This window comes from Populus alba, chromosome 9 (assembly GCF_005239225.2).
Source record: "Populus alba chromosome 9, ASM523922v2, whole genome shotgun sequence".
NCBI classification, from domain to species: Eukaryota; Viridiplantae; Streptophyta; class Magnoliopsida; order Malpighiales; family Salicaceae; genus Populus; species Populus alba.
In genome coordinates, this window is record NC_133292.1 from 4,586,444 (window position 1) to 4,604,858 (window position 18,415).

At 30.9% G+C, this 18,415-nt stretch overlaps 3 protein-coding genes across 4 annotated transcripts; 1 reads left to right on the forward strand and 2 right to left on the reverse strand.

Annotated features, from left to right (window-relative positions):
* The first annotated feature begins 386 nt into the window (after nt 1-386).
* On the forward strand, nt 387-3,143 carry LOC118035283 (uncharacterized). Of its 2 annotated transcripts, none has more exons than XM_035040816.2 (5): nt 387-1,013; nt 1,159-1,428; nt 1,600-1,924; nt 2,357-2,467; nt 2,575-3,143. In XM_035040816.2, exons 1-5 carry the CDS (start codon nt 732-734, stop codon nt 2,694-2,696), a joined length of 1,110 nt encoding a protein of 369 aa, XP_034896707.1. In that variant the 5' UTR covers nt 387-731; the 3' UTR covers nt 2,697-3,143. The 2 variants fall into 2 exon arrangements, with proteins under 2 accessions (XP_034896707.1, XP_034896708.1); XM_035040817.2 differs by having other exon boundaries at nt 401-1,013; nt 1,159-1,419.
* A 915-nt stretch (nt 3,144-4,058) lies between these two features.
* Nucleotides 4,059-4,970, reverse strand: LOC118035282 (copper transporter 6). Its single transcript, XM_035040815.2, has one exon. The coding sequence runs from the start codon at nt 4,741-4,743 to the stop codon at nt 4,273-4,275; it is 471 nt and encodes a 156-aa protein (XP_034896706.1). The 5' UTR covers nt 4,744-4,970; the 3' UTR covers nt 4,059-4,272.
* Nucleotides 4,971-9,480: 4,510 nt separating this feature from the next.
* On the reverse strand, nt 9,481-10,324 carry LOC118035257 (copper transporter 6). Its single transcript, XM_035040794.2, has one exon. It carries the CDS (start codon nt 10,174-10,176, stop codon nt 9,697-9,699), a length of 480 nt encoding a protein of 159 aa, XP_034896685.1. The 5' UTR covers nt 10,177-10,324; the 3' UTR covers nt 9,481-9,696.
* Between the last annotated feature and the right edge of the window lie 8,091 nt (nt 10,325-18,415).

Consider the following 18,415-nt stretch of genomic DNA (forward strand, 5'->3'; position numbering starts at 1 on the left):
CTCAGCTATATTTTCAAACACTTCTAAAAACACGTTTGACATTTCTAACTTGAATCAAGGGCAGATACAGCAGCGCTACTTTGTCAAACCACGTTAACTAAACAAAGAACAACCTCAACCATAGTCAAATTACCTTTTGTAAGTTGTAACTAGATTCCAAATGGGGAGTGTTTTTGCAGGCCACCTCACCCTTTATTACAGTGACATCTCCCAAGTGGCAGCTGCTTTTCATAGCTTAACCAAATGTATGATCCAACCACCAAAGCCCGATATTTTAATGCGTAAGAGTATTTTCAGATTAGTTTAGGTGTTGATAATTGAATTTACGTTCTTTTCTAAATGATTTTAATAATATATTTTCTTATTTTAAATACTACTCTAAGAAAAAGAATATATAGTTTTTTTTTTTTTGTAAGAACTTAGAAGCATATAAACTTCCAAGATTTAACCATCGAACAAACCCGTTGGAGTTATTAGATGAAACACAGTTGCAAGAGACCCATCATTCTGTCAGATGTTTGTTATAGAAAGGCTTATTTAAGCTACTGGTCTGAGGTCTCTCACACACACACCCTGTTCGTGTTCCCTGTGCTTGGAGCCAGGTTACAATTAGTATACCTGGGCTCGGCCGTACCAGGAACAGCCTAACCATCCATAATTGCTAGTCATCAAAACCCAACCTTTTCTCTCTGGGAACCTTTGATTACTGTCCAAACCAAGCTTCATTTATCATGGCTGTTGACCTACACGACAGAGATTCATTATTCTTGACCTCCCAATATAATCATGCCGTGGAGAACACCATTCTCGCCGTGGACAATAAACCCACTAACCAAAACGGGTCTACGTCCTTGGCTTCATCTGATTTTGGGTCTGCCCTGAGCTCGCCAATTGAATCAGAACTTGGTTCAACTGAGTCGGAAAGTGACCAAGACGACGATTACATTGCTGAGTTGACTCGTCAGATGGCTCATCACATGCTCCAAGATGATGATCATGAAAGACATGAAAAGGTATGTGTACTGTGTGTACAATACTCATTCATTATGGCGTGTGTGTGTGTGTGTGTGTGTGTATATATATATATATATAGATGCATGCACATGTCACACCCTCCTTAATCAGTCTCTGATCGGAGTCTATCGATTGTGGTTTTAGACATGGAGTGTTGCTGGCTGGCCACAATCAACAGCATGGTCAGAGTTGGGCTCGAGCCAAGAAGAGGAGACCGTGGTGGTGAACAAGTTTGAGAAGTTCAAGATCAAAGAAGAGGAAGAGATTCACAAGTATGCCAATAACGAGGGATGTCTAAGCACTTCGCTTAAAACCCTTTCAGTCCCTTCTACTGTCAGGGAACCTGAAATTTCCCCTGCCGATCAGTTTCAGTCCAAGCAAGCTCTTATTGAGAATCAAATAAAGGTCATTCAAGTAACTCTCTTAATCACAAATACAAAATATATTTCATACGAAACTTTTAGTTGGTTCTTTGATACGAATTTATTATTTATTTATTTTTTTAAATTTTTGGATAAATCTTTTTTGCTAATTTTGGTGGTGTGTGTGTGTGTGTGTGTGTGTGTATATTATTTTTATTTTCAGTTCTATAAGCTCAAAAATTCAGAGCAGATTATGAAGCAACAAGAGTCTCTAAATGGGGCAAAACGGTCCAATTGGCATAAACAAAACGACCCCAAACGACAGGTTAAGCAGTTTCAAAGCAAAGGGAGAGCTCGTGGTGGGCAGTTTACTAATCATCACGGGCAAAAGGTGTCATGGGCTAATCTACAACAACAACATAGAACCGGATCAGAGATGAGAGCAGTTTTCCTTGGTGATTCGTGTCCAAGAAGCAGGTCTGGTGGTGGCACGGGGGTGTTCTTGCCTAGAGGTATCGGCAATACTTCCGGGTCACAAAAGAAACCAGGTAATTAATCAATGAGCAGTGGAATGTTTTTCTTTGTGATGTTTTTCCACCTTATGGGTAAACTCTGGTCTTTTTGTTTTTTGTTTTTTTGGGTTCATTTCCGTAGTTGTTGGAGTAGTTAATCTTAGACTAGTTTATCTCCCTCCTGTATTCCACAAATACGGTTTGGATTTTATGTTGTTTTGTTTGATTATGATATCATGGAATCTTAACTGATCTTCAACATTGTTGGTGGCCAAATGAAGTTTGATATTCTAATTGGAAACTTCCCCTGTCCTTTCATAAATTGCTTTCAGCTAACCACTTGTGAAAGAAATGGAGACCTAGCTGACAAGAACGATCAACTCGCTGTTAAACTTGACTAGCGTGCGTCTGAATGGAATATTGAAAAGTCAGGCTCTAATTAGCTTCAAATCTTATTTTTTCGAACAGGTTGTTCAACTGTTCTTATACCAGCGAGAGTAGTTCAAGCGCTGAAACTCCATTTTGACAAAATGGGGGTTGCATCAAGATCCAATGGTGCTATTCTCCCTATTCAGCAAGGTACCTTGCTACCAAGAATTATTACTCTTTTCTTTTGACAAACTAATCTTGCATTCATCTAGTGATAGCAGCTCGTTGTTGATCCGTGTGTGCTCTTCTGGTTTTAGATGCTTCGAGCGGTGATGTGAGATGTGGCCTGCAACTACCGCAAAAGAAGAGCAAGACTCCGGCGACGCCGGCAGTAAATAGTCATCAAGGAACCGGTTTGCCTCAGGAATGGCCGTACTGACTTCACACAGGCATAATGCCTTGATGCTCACCTCCTAATACCCCACCGATTAGGTTGCTCGATACGGCTGTTTTTGCCCAAGAAAGCCGGGTGAATAAAGAGTTTTTAGACAGAATAAAAGAAGAAGAAAAACAAGGACACTGGTCAAATTATAGTCTTATCTTATACATCATAGGATGAAACTAAACTAATGCTTGTAAATCCTCAATAAAACTTTTGTTTTTCTTTGAAGGGTCGTGATCAGATTCAGATAGAGAAATAGAAAAATAAAATAAAAGTTCGTTGGGAAGAAATGATCCAGCCCTGTTCTTCCTCCTCCTGTCTGGCGACGGCGTGGTATATGCAATTGTGTGCTCTGTTATGTAGTTCCTGTAATGATTCAGCTGTGTAGAGGCCTAGAACTTCAATGGTTATTTTTTTTTTTAATGGAGGCCTCAGTGTGTGGTATTCGAATAGTTGTTGGAGAAGAGATTGAATCTCTTGAGATTTCTTGAAAAAAATAAGGGAGCAATAATATTATTATTAGTTAAGCTATAACTCATTATCCATATTAATAATCAACAAAATAATCTTAAAGGGATGTTTTCTTGTTTCCTTCCCTGGAACATTTGGGGATTGTTTTATTATTAGTCTAAGTGTTCGGATTAGCTTATATGCTTTTTAATTAATTTTATAAATTTTAAAATTAATAATTATCTAAATCATATGAACAATCATGAGATTTGAACAACATAAAATTACAATAAAAAAAAACAAATCTTTTAGTCTTGAGTTCAGATCATTTATTAAATGATTTATTTTTTATTTTTTTTCATCCTTGGTCAGTTGGTTATTTGTTTTTTTTTTTTTTTTATATTATGTTTTAAGTGATACAACAGCACATGTCCATGATGAAGGGTTTTAATACTTATTACTACTTTTAGAAATGTACAAAGATCTTATTGGCAGATTTTGTTGGAAGAATTTAGCGTGCAATTGAAAAATCATTAGTTTTCTAATTTAATGTCAAATGTTATATCATATTTGATGTCAACTAAGATTATTATAAAAATCAAACCAGCAGTCAAATTTTATAAGCTATGATTTGGAATTAGGTTGTGGATTCTGAAACTCCTTCGAGTATCAAAAATTCATAATTGAGTGTGGATAATAATTTTGGATTCAGATTCAAATATAGATAATATAAAACATAATTCATAAATATTCATTATCATCTTTAAACTGAAGACTTAGACATTTATGAGGACTAGCTACAGGTTGTTTGAAATTTTCTGTGGAGCTTGATATGGGATCATGAATTAAGGCCCCATAAGAAACGTCTTCTTACGGCTACTTTTGAAATATGACAAGGATAGCACAAGCTGATAAGATCTTGCGGTCATATGCCACTAATTTTGGTCGGGGCCAATATCTTGGTGATTGTGAATTTGAGTGGCCCTAGATGGCAAAGAAATTAATACGATAATTAACATGATCTACCAATCTAAAGTCTAAACTGGCAACCCATTTTTTTTTTTTTTTTTTTAAAAAAAGAGGAAGACAGGAAGGAAAAACACATAATTCTATTATTTTCCGATCAATTACTTGTTGGAGGAAGCTCGAAGGTCTTGTGATACGGCGTCGTCTCTGTATCCTTGAAAACTCTGCTCCCGAAGATCAAAAAACCTACAAGATGTCCCGCCACGGCTACAATAAACACACCGCCGTTGAAGGACATGACAGCAAGCATTACCATATAGGCAAGACCAACCCTGACAGCATGCACCAATGCCTGTATAAGACCAGCTGCGACATTGCTGGGACCTGGCTTGACTAATCGGCTATGAGAGAGCCACTCGACCAGGACCGCAAGCACAAAAACGAACACCAAGGCTAGCACATACATGCCTGAACTTGTGCCAGGCCAGCCGGAGAAAAGGATCAATGTCTCCTTGCCCCAGAAGAATGTCATGTGCATCATCATCTTGTGGTGCATCCCGTCGGTGCCGTTCATGGGTGTTGATGGCGGCGGCGGTGACATGCCAGGCAGATGATGGTCAGGGTCCATTAATTTTCTTTAAGAAAGAGAAATTGACAGGAGGGCGTTGGGAAATGGAGTTTTCTCTTGGGTTCATTTGGCGATTGTGGATCACAGGCTGGATGTTAGCGATAAGAGATATTTACAGTACAGAATAAAATTTGTACTATGCACTGGTGAGATTTTTATAGGACTACAAAATACCAAAAAAAAATGTTTTCTAAATATGGATCTTGCGCGATATAAGAGTTTAGGAAGCCCATTCTTCTTTTCTTTTTTGGCAAAATGTGCTGTTAACATAAAACTAATTCAGGAGGGGATTCCACTCCTCCCAGCTGTTATTTTAAAGATTTTTATTTTATTTTATTTTTTAATATTAAATTTATTAAAAATTTAAGTTTATTATTTATTTTGATTTATTTTTTATAAAATTATCTTAATTCCATGACTCGAGTCACATGTTTTGTGGATTACCTTGGTTGACTAGTGTTTTTTATATATTTGTTTAATTTCTTTCTTTAACATTTGAGTTGATTAGAAATTAGTCCAGGTTTTGTTGAGTTAACCATGGTTAAATTGGGTCTTTTTTTTAATTGATTTTTTCTTTTAATTTCATCATTCAATATTTAATTGATTCATATTTGAGTTTTATAATCTGTTTTAATTTGATTTTTATTAGGTTATTCTAGTATCATGATCCAGGTTTAGTAGGTTAATTTAAGTTGACTTATGACTTTTTTCTTCTTTCATTTTTATTGATTTATTAAATTTTATTCCTTGATAATAAATTGATTGAGAATTAGACTTCAATATATATATTTTTTATTTGCTCACAATCTTATGATTTTGGTTATGGATTTTACATGTAACCTGTGTTGATTTAGATTAATATAATATATTATTATCTCAATATTTTTTTTTTTAAAATGTCATCTTAAATTTGTTTTATTCAAATTATTTTTTCTAGTTGTCCAGATTTCTTTTGAACTTACGAAATTAATCAAATCATATTAAATCAATCTCATTTAAAAAAAAAATGGCGTGATAATTAAATATCTTTAAAAATTAAAAAAAAACTAAAAAATATAATGAAAATCATATCATATAATAGTTTATTGTGTGTTTAGAAATGTGGTATCAATTACTTTTCAAGGTGCCTTTTATTTTAAAATACATCAAAATAATATAAAAATATTTTAAAAAATATTAATTTAAAATAAAAAAATTAAAAAAAAATAATTTTTTTAAAAATTATTTATGAAAGGTTTAGTCAAACACTACCATAATTGAATGATGAGCTATTTTATCGCATACGAGATGACATGCCCGCGCATTGCTGCGGGCTTATAAAATAACTATACTTGATAGTGTTATAACTATAAACCAGCGTTAGATAAATAATAAAAATTAAAGGTATGATGGAGCAAATATTTCATGACAGGAAAAAAAGCTGTGTTGATGATCAAAAATTTAGAGACTGAACAAAATGATTTGTAGCAATTTGTAGTGTTTTGTGAGGAAAGATACAGTGCTTTCGCTACATGATTTAGCTTTTTTAGTTAATAAAAAAAAATTACAAAGGTAAATTCTCTACCAACTTAATATTAAAAAAAAACCAACAAAGATAATTTTGGAAGGAAAAAAACCCATGAGAAAAAACGTTGTAGCAATTGATAATGTTCTGTGAGGAAAATTATAGCATTTTTCCCAATAAAATAAAATAAAAAACCATTTAGAGAAATATTGTAGCAATCCACAGTGTTTTGTGAGAAAAACTACAACGCTTTCCTCATATGATTTAGCTTTATTGTAATTATAATTTTTAACCAACTCAATATTAAAAAAAAAAAATCGACAAAGATAATTTTGGAAAAAATCATAAAAAAATCATATAAGAAAACACTGCAATAATTCACAGTGTTTTAAAGAAAAAAAAATTACAAAGCTAAATTCTTAATCAGCTCAATATTCAAAAAAAAAAATCGACAGAGATAATTTTAGAAAAAACAAATAACAAAACAAACACCAAAAAAAGGAAAAAAAACATGTTGGAAACACTATAGCAATTCACAGTGTTTTGTGATTAAAGCTACAGTGCTTCCCCACATGATTTAACCTTATTTGTAATGACTTATAATTGTAATTTACAAACAACTCAATATTCAAAAAAATAAAATTGAAAAGGATAATTTGAAAAAAATTATAACAAAAAAAAACATGCGGAGAGATACTTTAGCAATCCACAATGTTTTATGAGCAAAGCTACAATGCTTTCCCCGCATGATTAAACTTTATTACAAAGTTAAATTCTAACCAATTCAATATTAAAAAAAATAAAATCGACGAAGATAATTTTACAAAAAGATATTACAAAAAAAACACAAAAAAAAAATTGGAAAAAAAACCATATGAGAAAAAATTGTATCAATCCATAGTGTTTTGTGAGGAAAAAACTTGTATCTACTTGTAATTGCAATTCTTAACCAGTTTAATATTTAAAAAAACAAAATTAACAAAGATAATTTTAGGGAAAAACATAAAAACAGGAAAAAAAACATGTGGGGAAAAACACTGTAGCAATCAACAGTAATTTTTTAGGAAAGTTACAGTGCTTTTCTTACATATTGTAACTGTAATTTTTAACTAGCTTCATATTTAAAAAAAATAAAAAAATGATAATTTCAGAGAAAATCATAAAACAAAACCATACGAAGAAATATTGTAGCAATCAACAATGTTTTAAAGAAAAAAAATACAAAATTAAACTCTCAACCTGATCAATATTAAAAAGAATCGACAAATATAATTTTGAAAAATAAAGAAATAAAATAGAAAAACTATGTAGAAAAACATCGCAACAATCCACATTATTTTAAAGAAAAAAATTGCAAAGCAAAAATTTTAACCAGGTCAATATTTAAAAAGTAAAATCAACAAAAATAATTTTGAAAAAAAAAGAAAAAATAAGAAAGTTGAAAAAAAAAGAAGGAAAAAAAAACGAAAAAAAGAGGGAGAAGTAAAAAAAAAAAAAAAAAAAAAAAAAGAAGCACTGTGGATTACTGTTGTAATCCACAGTGTTTTGTGTGTGGAGGAACAGTGATTCCTCCCACACCATTCAGATATTGTTAATTCAAGGGCTGGCCGTCACTGCCACGATTGAGTAGGTGCTCTGCAGCTCCTTCTGTATTCTTATAGTATATTTTTTTATTATGCTCACGATGCGTCCCCTTTACGGATATAAATTGTGTTTGATAAATTATTATTATTATATCTTTACCTTGACAAATAATGGATTTAATAATAAATTGTTTTGTTCTTAGTTAATAACAGGGATTGCTTGCTTTAATTCAAAAAAAATAATAATTTTTTTTTAATATTATTCTGCTAAATAATTCTCTTTTATATCATCTTGTGTTTTGCTTCAAATCTTAACCAAATATTATTCTTAGAATAAAAATAGATACAGCAAGTGTGCAATTTAAAGGCATAATTAACACCAAACAGGGTCCAAATACTGTTAAAAAAAAAGGAGTACATCCATATTTTCCAACCCATGAAAAGATGATGATACTAAAAATATGTTTGGTTTGGAAATATGGTAGTTTTTTTAAAAATATATAATATTTTTTAAGTATAAATCAGATCTTTAAAAACTAAAAAAAAAAACATATTTTTTATTAAAAAAATACAAGTTATCTTTCATCCAAACACATTAAAAATGATAGACTATCGAAAGGTGATGATATTAAAAGTATATTTAACTTGAAGGTATGATAGCTTTTTTTTTAAGGTAAAACATATTTAAAGCATAAATTATATTTCTAAAAACTAAAAAAAATGTTTTTTACTTTTAAAAAATATAAATTACTTTTCATCCAAACACACACTAAAAGTGTACTACCTATCTGTATTCCTAAATAGATCGATAGTCTATCAATTTATACGTTGAAAGTGATCTCCATAAAGTATAAGTTCAGTGAATATGCCAATCTCCCCTCACAAATGGTTTTCAAGGGGAAAAAGTATATTAGACTATCGATCTGTGTTCTTGTAGGACATTATTATTCAGAGCACCACTGCCTTCTTCTTCTTCTTCTTCTTTTTATTTTTTTATTTCAGCAGTCCAAACTGATGTCTCTTTCTTCTGTCAAAATCCCAGTTGACGAGCTCGTCTTGATCACAGGTTAATAGAAGAAATATATTTATTAAATTGGGTCTTGTCTCTCCCAAAATAACAACAAAAATTGATCTCACAGAACCCCCTTTCTACTCTATGAACCAATATTGTCCCTACAGCTCAGTGCAAAGGCAGATATATATATATATATATATATATATATAGAGAGAGAGAGAGAGAGAGAGAGAGAGAGAGGTTTTTAAAAATTAAATTTGAAATCAGCAAAGCAGAATTACAGCATCCTTGAAGGGCTCACGGATAGTTGACCTATGGCACAACGTTGTGGAAAATAAGGAGGCATTTGCGCCTTCGAGGCAACTGCTCGTTGCTTCTTCAAGAAATTCTCAGCCTCAAATTTAATGCTTTGGACTAACTTGGCATTAATTTCCATCACTAATAAGACCTTATCGACCCATGCAAATGTGTGGACCATAAAGTTAATAGTTCAATGGGAAAATTCAACTAATTTTTTTTTTTAATTTTATTGTGCTTACCGTTTTCGCAGCCTCTCAATAAATGTATACTTCAAAAATCACGCACAAATTTTAGCTTTCTCCCTGAATCCTGATCGATTCGGCTAAAGATTCATCAACTGGTAATAAGAACAATAGTTCATAACAACTGTATGTATGTATGTATACAATGGAAATTTATTTTTGCACAAATAACAATCCACACACCAAATGCTCAGAACAGAAATTATTATTCAAGTTTCAAGAGGGTAAAAAGGGTAACAAAAACGCGTAATTAGGGAGAACTAGTGCATCGCCAAACCTAAGAACCTGCAGATACCTGATGAGCATAATTCAACAACTCGATGGAGGAAGATCAGAGGTTTTAGCAGGATTTTGGTTTTTCTTAAAAACCCTACTGCCAAAAAATAGGAACCCCAGAGTATGCCCAGCCACAGCAACCAGGAACACGCCGCCATTGAAAGACATGATAGCCAACATGACCATATAGGCTGAACCAACCCGCAAAGCGTGCAGTAGAGTCTGGACCAGACCAGCCGCCACATGGTTCGAGCCAGGCTTGATCAACTGGCAATGGGATAGCCACTCGACAAGAATGGAAAGCACAAAAACAAACAGCAAAGCCACAAAGTACATGTGTGGTCTCTTATCAGAGCTCCCAGGCCAGCCAGAGAAGAGAATTTCAGCACTCTTCCCCCAAAAGAAGGTCATGTGCATCATCATCATCTCGTGGTGTGGCATCGTTCCTGCCATGTTCATGGGCGGCGGCGGAGCCATGCCCCCCATGCCCGGCATATCATGACCATGGTCCATGATCTCTCTCTCTCTCTCTCTCTGAAACCCAAAATATTTCCTTCTGTTAAGGGATGATCGATGAAAATGGAAAGATTTTATAGTACGCCGGGAGTAATCGTTACTCCACGAATCTATTTTAAAAAGAAAACAACAGATATTAAGATATTAAAAAGATTAAACCTGACCAATGAGAAATTATAAATATAGATTATAAAATACTTTTAAAAAATCCTTCCACGGAAGATTACTCTGCAATTTCTTATATGAGTGTAAGAAGGGTGAGTGGTCAAGAGAATAAATATCTACTTCCATTTAAGAACGAGCTGAGGGTATTTAATGAAAGAGTAAATTATTTTACTCGGCCCCTGTACTCCTACACAATTATAAATTAACACTTATTTTTTTGAAAAACTATAATGTAGTTCCTCAATGCTTGTTCATTATTGAGAATTGTGATATTAAACCATTTATAAGAGTTTTTACGGTGTTTATATAAGTAATTAATGATATTTTATTAGTTTTTTCATGTAGTGTACTTTAAGGAAATAAATAAATATAAATAGAAAAGATAAATTTTAAATGGAGATATTTCTAGTGAGTCCCGGATTTTATTTTATGATCTCTTATTTAAAATTGAGTTTTGATGAATAATTAAAAAGATGTAAGTAGTAAAAATCTTATGATTTCTTAGAGGGTTTTTTCTGAATTAAGAATTATACCCTTTGACTATATAAATTATTAGAGAAAAACCAGAATATGTTTCCTTGATAAGTTAAAGAGATTGAAATAGTGTTTTATGTTATAATAATGATTACTTTTTAAAATATTTTTTATTTTAAAATATATTAAAATAATATTTTTTTATTTTTTTAAAATCATTTAATATCATCACATCAAAATAAAAAAAATACTATAAAATTAATTTCAAACAAAAAAAAATAAAATTTATAAAAACGAACTAGGAGACAAACAAACTCTAAGTTTGAGGTCGTCAAACATGAAAAAATTATATCAGTGCTAAACATCAAGGATTGAAAAATAACTTAGTATTATAACTTAATGAAATAAAGGGTGGCAAAATTCGTTGCAGTACACATAATTGGGTGATGGAACTTGTAGTAATTATACTACATTTATTACATGGTATTACATCGTACGCTTGTTTTGTTCGATTTGATGTTGCAAACCATTTTATAAAACCCACCCAGCTTGGTTATAACCGAAAACTGATTAATTCAAGAAAATTAAAAAATAAATAACTGGAAAAATTAAATTATAAAAAAACTAATTAAACCAATTAAAATTTTAAAAAAATTAACCAGTTCGATTTATTTTTGATTTTATAAGCTTGAAACCAAAAATACCAAACCGAATTTAAACCAAAAAATACAGAACCAAAACTGGTTGGTTTGAACCAATTTCGGTTCAGTTTTATTTTTGAAAAGAAAAACAATTCAATTTCATTACTTTCTTTTTATAAAAAACAAAACTGAAAATGATCACCCTATAAATCATAATCTTGTGTTTTAGATTTCCAGATTAATGATCCTTGATTAATTTGAATTAACACTGTTTATTAAAAAAATAATATTGTTTTAAAAATTTATTCTTTTTGTAAAGTCAAACAAGTTTTCATTCAAGTAAGTTGACTAATTAGTGGGCTGATTACTAAATCAATTGTGCTTGACCTGATTAATTCTTATCCAATTTAATATAAAATCCAAAATATTTCCTCCAGTTCAGTGATGATGAGAATGAAAAGCTTTTATGGCACGTTAGGAGTCGTAGTTACTCCATTAGTTTCGTTGCTTACGTTCCGTTACAGGTGTGGATTCGAGCTGTTAGTAATATTTTCGGGAGTAATTATTTAAACAACATGTGTAAATTCAAAACATATTAAAATGGTCTAATCGAAACTCAATATGAATAAAAAAAAATGTATAAGATGATGTTGTTAGAATAAGTCTTTTTTAATGTAAGAAAATAAGGAATTTTATGAGAAACTATTTGATTGTGTAATTAAACTCGATTTAATAGGTTAATCTTGAAATCTTGTAACAAGATTTATTATATAGCTTGAGTTTCAAATAAAAATATGTAGGAGTTGCCATGAAGTGACCTAGTCAATTTGATATATCAAAAAATAACTTGGACAAACTGATAAATATATGAGTCAATTTCAAAAAAAATTCAGGACGATATTCTTTTTAATATAAAGACAATAAGATATTTGATCATTCTCGATCAACCTTAGTTAACCACTAAATTCATTGCTTAGATCTTGTACACAACCACACTACGCTAACTCGAGTCAATTATCTTATTTTTTCCCTTTATCTTTTTCTTTTCTTTGTTAGGGCTGGGTGAGATGATGCTATTCGAGATTAAATCAAAGAGTTATTGAAGAATCAAGTACTAAATTGAAAGAAGAGAGTCTAGGCTTGAGTTGGAATAAATTTGGGATTCAATTGAAGATATATTGTGGAATTAAGGACTAAAATAAACAAAGAAAACAAAAAGGTGTCTATTGAGTCTAATACATGTGCCAACATATAGGAGAAGTTGTTATACTATAAAGGAGGGGGCACACCTTCCATAAAAGCTCTAAAATTGTCATTTATTTTTGTTGTTAAGAATCATAGTTATTAAACCCAGACCGGCTCGACAGGTTAATTCAGGGACTGGACCGGTTCGGGTTTGTCAAAAGACCGGTAGGTGCAATGACCCGGTTGATCTGGCAGGTCAACCCGTGACCTAGGTGAGGCCTGATGTTTTTTTTTTTTAAATGCGAGATTTAAAATCCATTAGTATATATATTCTATGTTTCCAGTAACAAAATTATGTTTTTAGTATATATACTTCAGCTTATAAGAATAACATAATATATTTTTAATGTAGGATTTGAAACCCATTACTATATATACTCTATGTTTCTAATGGGATAAAAAACTTTTTTAGTTTAAATACTTCAATTTAAAAGCTTAACATAATATTTTTTTAACGTGGGATAAAAAACATTTTCAAATATTTTTTTAAACTTTATTATTTAAAATATATATATAGCCTCTATTTACATGAATTTTTTCTTAATTTTTTTATATAAAATATTAAAAAAAATTAATTTTTTTGGATCAATCTGGATTCACTTGTAAAACCTTGAAACTAACTCTTTAACCTAATTAACCCCGAAGTAGGTTTAATAACCTTATCAGCTCGAGATTCATCCCAAGCTAACATGTGGTGTCTATGAATGTCCGACGTGACTCCAACGATTGTTTCTTCTTTTATTCATTTTTTTTTTAACCTGTCCTCCCCTCAAGTTTCATGTTCGAATTCTTTTTCTCTTCGCTTCAGCGATTAGTTTATAGGTATTATTGTAAGGCTTCTTCAACGGCTATGAAATTTCAACTGATAAGAAAAATGGGTGTCTAGAATCTTCTAAAAAGACTTCAATTTAATTCAAAAACAATAAAATAAAAAATTATGTCCATTATCATGCATCATGAGAAAATCTCGCGTCATCAAGACTATTAAGCGAGGCATCATTTGAGCTATGCTTTGAAGAAAATGTCAGCAGAAGAGGATATCCACATGATAAGATTACATGTATTATATCTTCTATGGGCATATATATTTTGCTCAAACTGTTGCTGATCATCTGAAACTGCCGGGGGGTCCTGTTGCTAACAAATAATATTTTTTTTATTTAAAAAAAATTATTTTTGATATTAATATATTAAAATAATTTTAAAATATTAATTTTAATTTTTTTTAAATACTTTTAAAACTTAAAAATAAATAAGTCATTTATCTTTCCCCGTCCACTTGAACAAGGCCACGCTTATTTTCGAGGTATGCGTAATTAACCAGGTTATTCGCTGGTGGAATCTCATAGGTAGCATCTCATCGGAAAATGATGTATATGGGGATCATAAGCTCTTTTAATGTCTTGTTCGGACGGTTTCTGATTAGTTTTTTCAATCCCGGCAGTTTTAACCTAGGTTTATGTATAGGTGTGAATCCATAAATAAAACCGGTATTTATTTTGGAATTAATTTTATTACCAAAACATTTATAAATAAAAATAAAATTACTAAATAAATTTTTCTATTGGTATATTGCAATAAATTTTACTGATATAATATTCCCCCGCTATCTCTATTAGTAAACACTAATACAAATATTTTTTTGCTATGTATCAAGGAGATTATAATGATTTTTTTTAAAATAAAAAAAGTATGATGAAAACTATAAAATACTAACAAATACACTGACATAATAAGTCTATATCAATATATTCCACATAGCATTAAAACTATTCTTTTCTCGTTGGCATTGTTTATTATGTTAAATACATAGTGCATCACCAACAAATTAAGTTGTTTGGTATATTTCAAAGAGTTTTGAGATTATTCAATTCTCAATTGCATGGTTCATGTTGTCAATTAAATATAGGATTACCAATGGATCAAGTTCGTCGGTATTTTTTTCTGAGAGCTCTAGATTTGTTCATATCTCAATTACATTGTTAATTATTGTTCTTTATAGACATAATCTCCAATAGAACTGAAAAGTCATTGATGATATTTAAAGGGTTTCTTAAAATTTTTGATTAAATTAAATATTATAGTTGAAATCTCTGATGGACTAACAAGTTGTCAGTGATATTTGAGGGTTTCTAAATTTTTTTGATTAAATTAAAAATTCAAATTAAATATTACAAAAAAAATCTTCGATGGATTAAAAAGTCATTCATGAGATCTGAGGGGTTTATGAAATTTTTTGATTAAAATAAAAATTTAAATTAAATATTTCAGATATAATGAGTAAAAAGTCATTGTATTTTTAAAGGGTTTCTAAAAAATTTATATTAAATTAAATATTACACACGGACTCATCGGGGGATGGTTAAAAATATTAATATTTAATTATCTATCGGTAAAACCATTCATAAAATAAGCTCAATTAAAAGACCAGAATTGCTAATTTCGTAACCTTCTCTCTTCATCATCTTATTCTTCTCTCATTCCCTTTTGTTAAAAACACCAACATCTCTCTCTTTCTTGCTCTTCCCTTCTCAACTCCTTCTCTTCTCTTCTTCCCCGCTCAGGTATATCTTTTCCCCTCTTCTTTTCTCATCTCAATAATTTTTTTGTTAATTAACATATTTGAATTTGTTTTTTTTTTCTCCTCTTCTCGTCTTCACTCGCAATAATATTAAGGTAAGATTTTTTCTTTAATTTTTTTTTACATTGTATTTGTTTTTTTAATATATTTTTTTTTTTAATTTTCATGTTCTTAATAATTATATGAATGTTGTTGTAAGAATTGTTTTCAAATGAGAACAATTTTGTTGGTTTTTAATTGGATTTTTTTTAATTGCAATTAAATATATAAGATTAATTTTAATTATTATTAGTTATTTTTTTTTAATTTCAATTAAATGAATTTATTTATTATTAATTTGTTTGAATTGATTTTCTCATTCTTTTTTCTAAGCAATTCGGTTTGTAGTGAGTATGGATTTATATTAATTTAATTGATTTTCTTATTGAACCTCGATGATTCGATCCCCTCACATGCAAAGACAACTGGGACACAGACCCCTAGGAGTCCCATGCAAGTCCAACAACAGTACAGACTTTTAAGATCAACCATGTCAGAGATTGTTCTTTCCAAGGCCTAACTGAAAGTGAGCAACGTCCTTTCGTTAACAGTAGCCGATTAAAATTGTGATTATAATTGTTTTTTTAAATATTATTCACTTAAAAAATATAATAATAATTTTTTTATTTTTTAAAAATTATTTTTAAAATTAACATATTAAAATAATTTAAAAATATTAAAAATATATTAATTAAAAAAAAACATTTAAATTGATTTGAAAACACTTTTTGAATCACTGTCAAACGCCCTGCCAATTAGGGTGTGTTTGGTATTGTGGTAGCTTTTGTGGTTGCGGTTTGTAAAAAGCAGTTTCTTAAAAAGTACTTTTTGTGAGGTTGATTTTAAAAAAAGTTGGTGTTTGGTTAAAACTGTGGTTGAAGTTGTGGTTTTAAAAAAAGCAGTTTTTGGTGTTTGGTTACAAAACTGTGGTTCAACAATTGTGGTGGAAAAAAAGCAATTTTGTGTTTGGTAAAAATTGTGGTTCAAAAAAAAATATTTTAATTTTATTATGGTTTGTGTTTTATATTTGATTGGAATTAAATATTTGATTGGAATTAATTAAAAGGACATTGATTGGAATTAATTAAAAGGACATATATATAGACACATATATATAATTCCAAAACATAGGTGTTTTGTAATTATGATTACATAACAAAATGAAAAATCGTTATACATTAATGTACTCTTTTATTGTTCCATCAAACTATTTGCAATTCCATCGCGTACAAAATCCATACGTGAAGGCCTCTGTGAGCCTTGAACGGCCGAAGCCTGAACAGTATCAGGCAAAAAGTCATCTGGAATCAAATTGGGGTTGCGATCATACTCAGAAAAAACTGCATCATCTTGCGATCTCCTTCTAATATAATTATGTAGTGCCATTGATGCAACTACAATCTCAACTTGTGTTTTGTATGGATAAGCAGGCATGTTTTGCAAAATTTTCCACCTCTGTTTCCATACCCCAAAAGAACGTTCGATCACGTTACGTAGTGACGAGTGTGCACGATTAAACACTTCTTTCCGACCACTTGGTTGTCCACGACGTCTAAATTCTTGGAAGTGATACCTCTCGCCTTTGTAGGGACCCAAATATCCATACTCGTTTGGATATCCAGCATCAACCAAATAGTATTTTCCTGAAAAAAATAACATTGTAATTTTAAACAAAACTTTAAAAAATAATTATATTCCTTCAATTACCCAATCTTCAATTTAGTCAAAATCACAACCTTCTGGAGGTTTTTGGAAAGTTGATATTGCTATTGTCAATAGCCTCCAAAAAAATACGAGTATCGTGTGCACTGCCTTCCCATCCTGCCCACACGAACATGAATTGCATGTCGAAACTACAAGCGGCCATTACATTTTGTGTTGGTACACCTTTTCTTCCAATAAATGGAATTTGATTCGCAGCTGGTACGCAGGCACGGACATGTGTTCCATCAATTGCACCGACACAATTCTACATGCCACAAAAACATTTATAGTACTTATATAAACTTTTATAATATATTTCATACTCCTCTGAACAACTTAATTAAACTACTTAATTATATATATTAAAAAAATTAATCTTACCTTGAAATGTGGCATAAATCTTGGATTCATAGCAATTTCTCTTGGTGTGCTCGTAAATTGTGGATCTACTGGTTTTATGATTTCCACAGCAAACAAACGTAATGATTTAAGCACTTCTTTAAAACATCGACTAACAGTTTCACCTGAATGTTGGAATCTTTCCTGCACTTGTCTATTTGACGCCCCAACTGCTATTGTAAATAGAAACATTGCTACCTTTTCAATAACGCTCATTCTTCTTGACGTTTTTAAGCCATAACGCGTTTCCAAGTCGGTGCACAAACTCAAAAAAGTGGTTGCGTCCATCCTGAACATGTTAACACTTCGTTTCCAATGCCCTTTTAAAACACCCGTCAACCAACGCATCCCTGTGTTATATGAAACCATACATGGTTCTTTAAACATATAATTATTATAATAATAATTTATAGCTCCAGCTACGCAAATAATTAATTTTTTCCTATCAAGATGCCTCCTTATAATAAATGCATCGTCACCATCACTGTCACTATCACTGTCACTGCCACTGCCACTACTATCGTCGGAATCGTTTCCATTACTGTCATCTCCTGCACCATCAACTGAGGCACCACTACCTTCACAAGGATAATTAATTTGATCTACAATGCGGTTCATTATAGTATCATAATTACAATCGAAATCTTCATTCAATATGTCATTAAATCGTGGATCAGCCATAACTTCAATTACATGTAAAAAAGAAAAAAAATTATATGTTGTTAATAAAAAAAACTTTAAATAATTATATATCATTCAATTAAAAAACTATCAAAAAGTTAGTTCAACATAAGTTTTTTCCATACCTGTAAAGCCAACAAAAAAGAAGTATTCTGCTGAGAGGTTTTTTGAAGCTTGTTATGAAGAAAGCTATTTCATTGAAAAATATGATGCAAACATTCCTTTTTATATAGAAAATTTCAATGCAGCTCACGTCTATTTTATAATTTTTCATCTTTCAACATAAGTACATTCATTCACATGTATG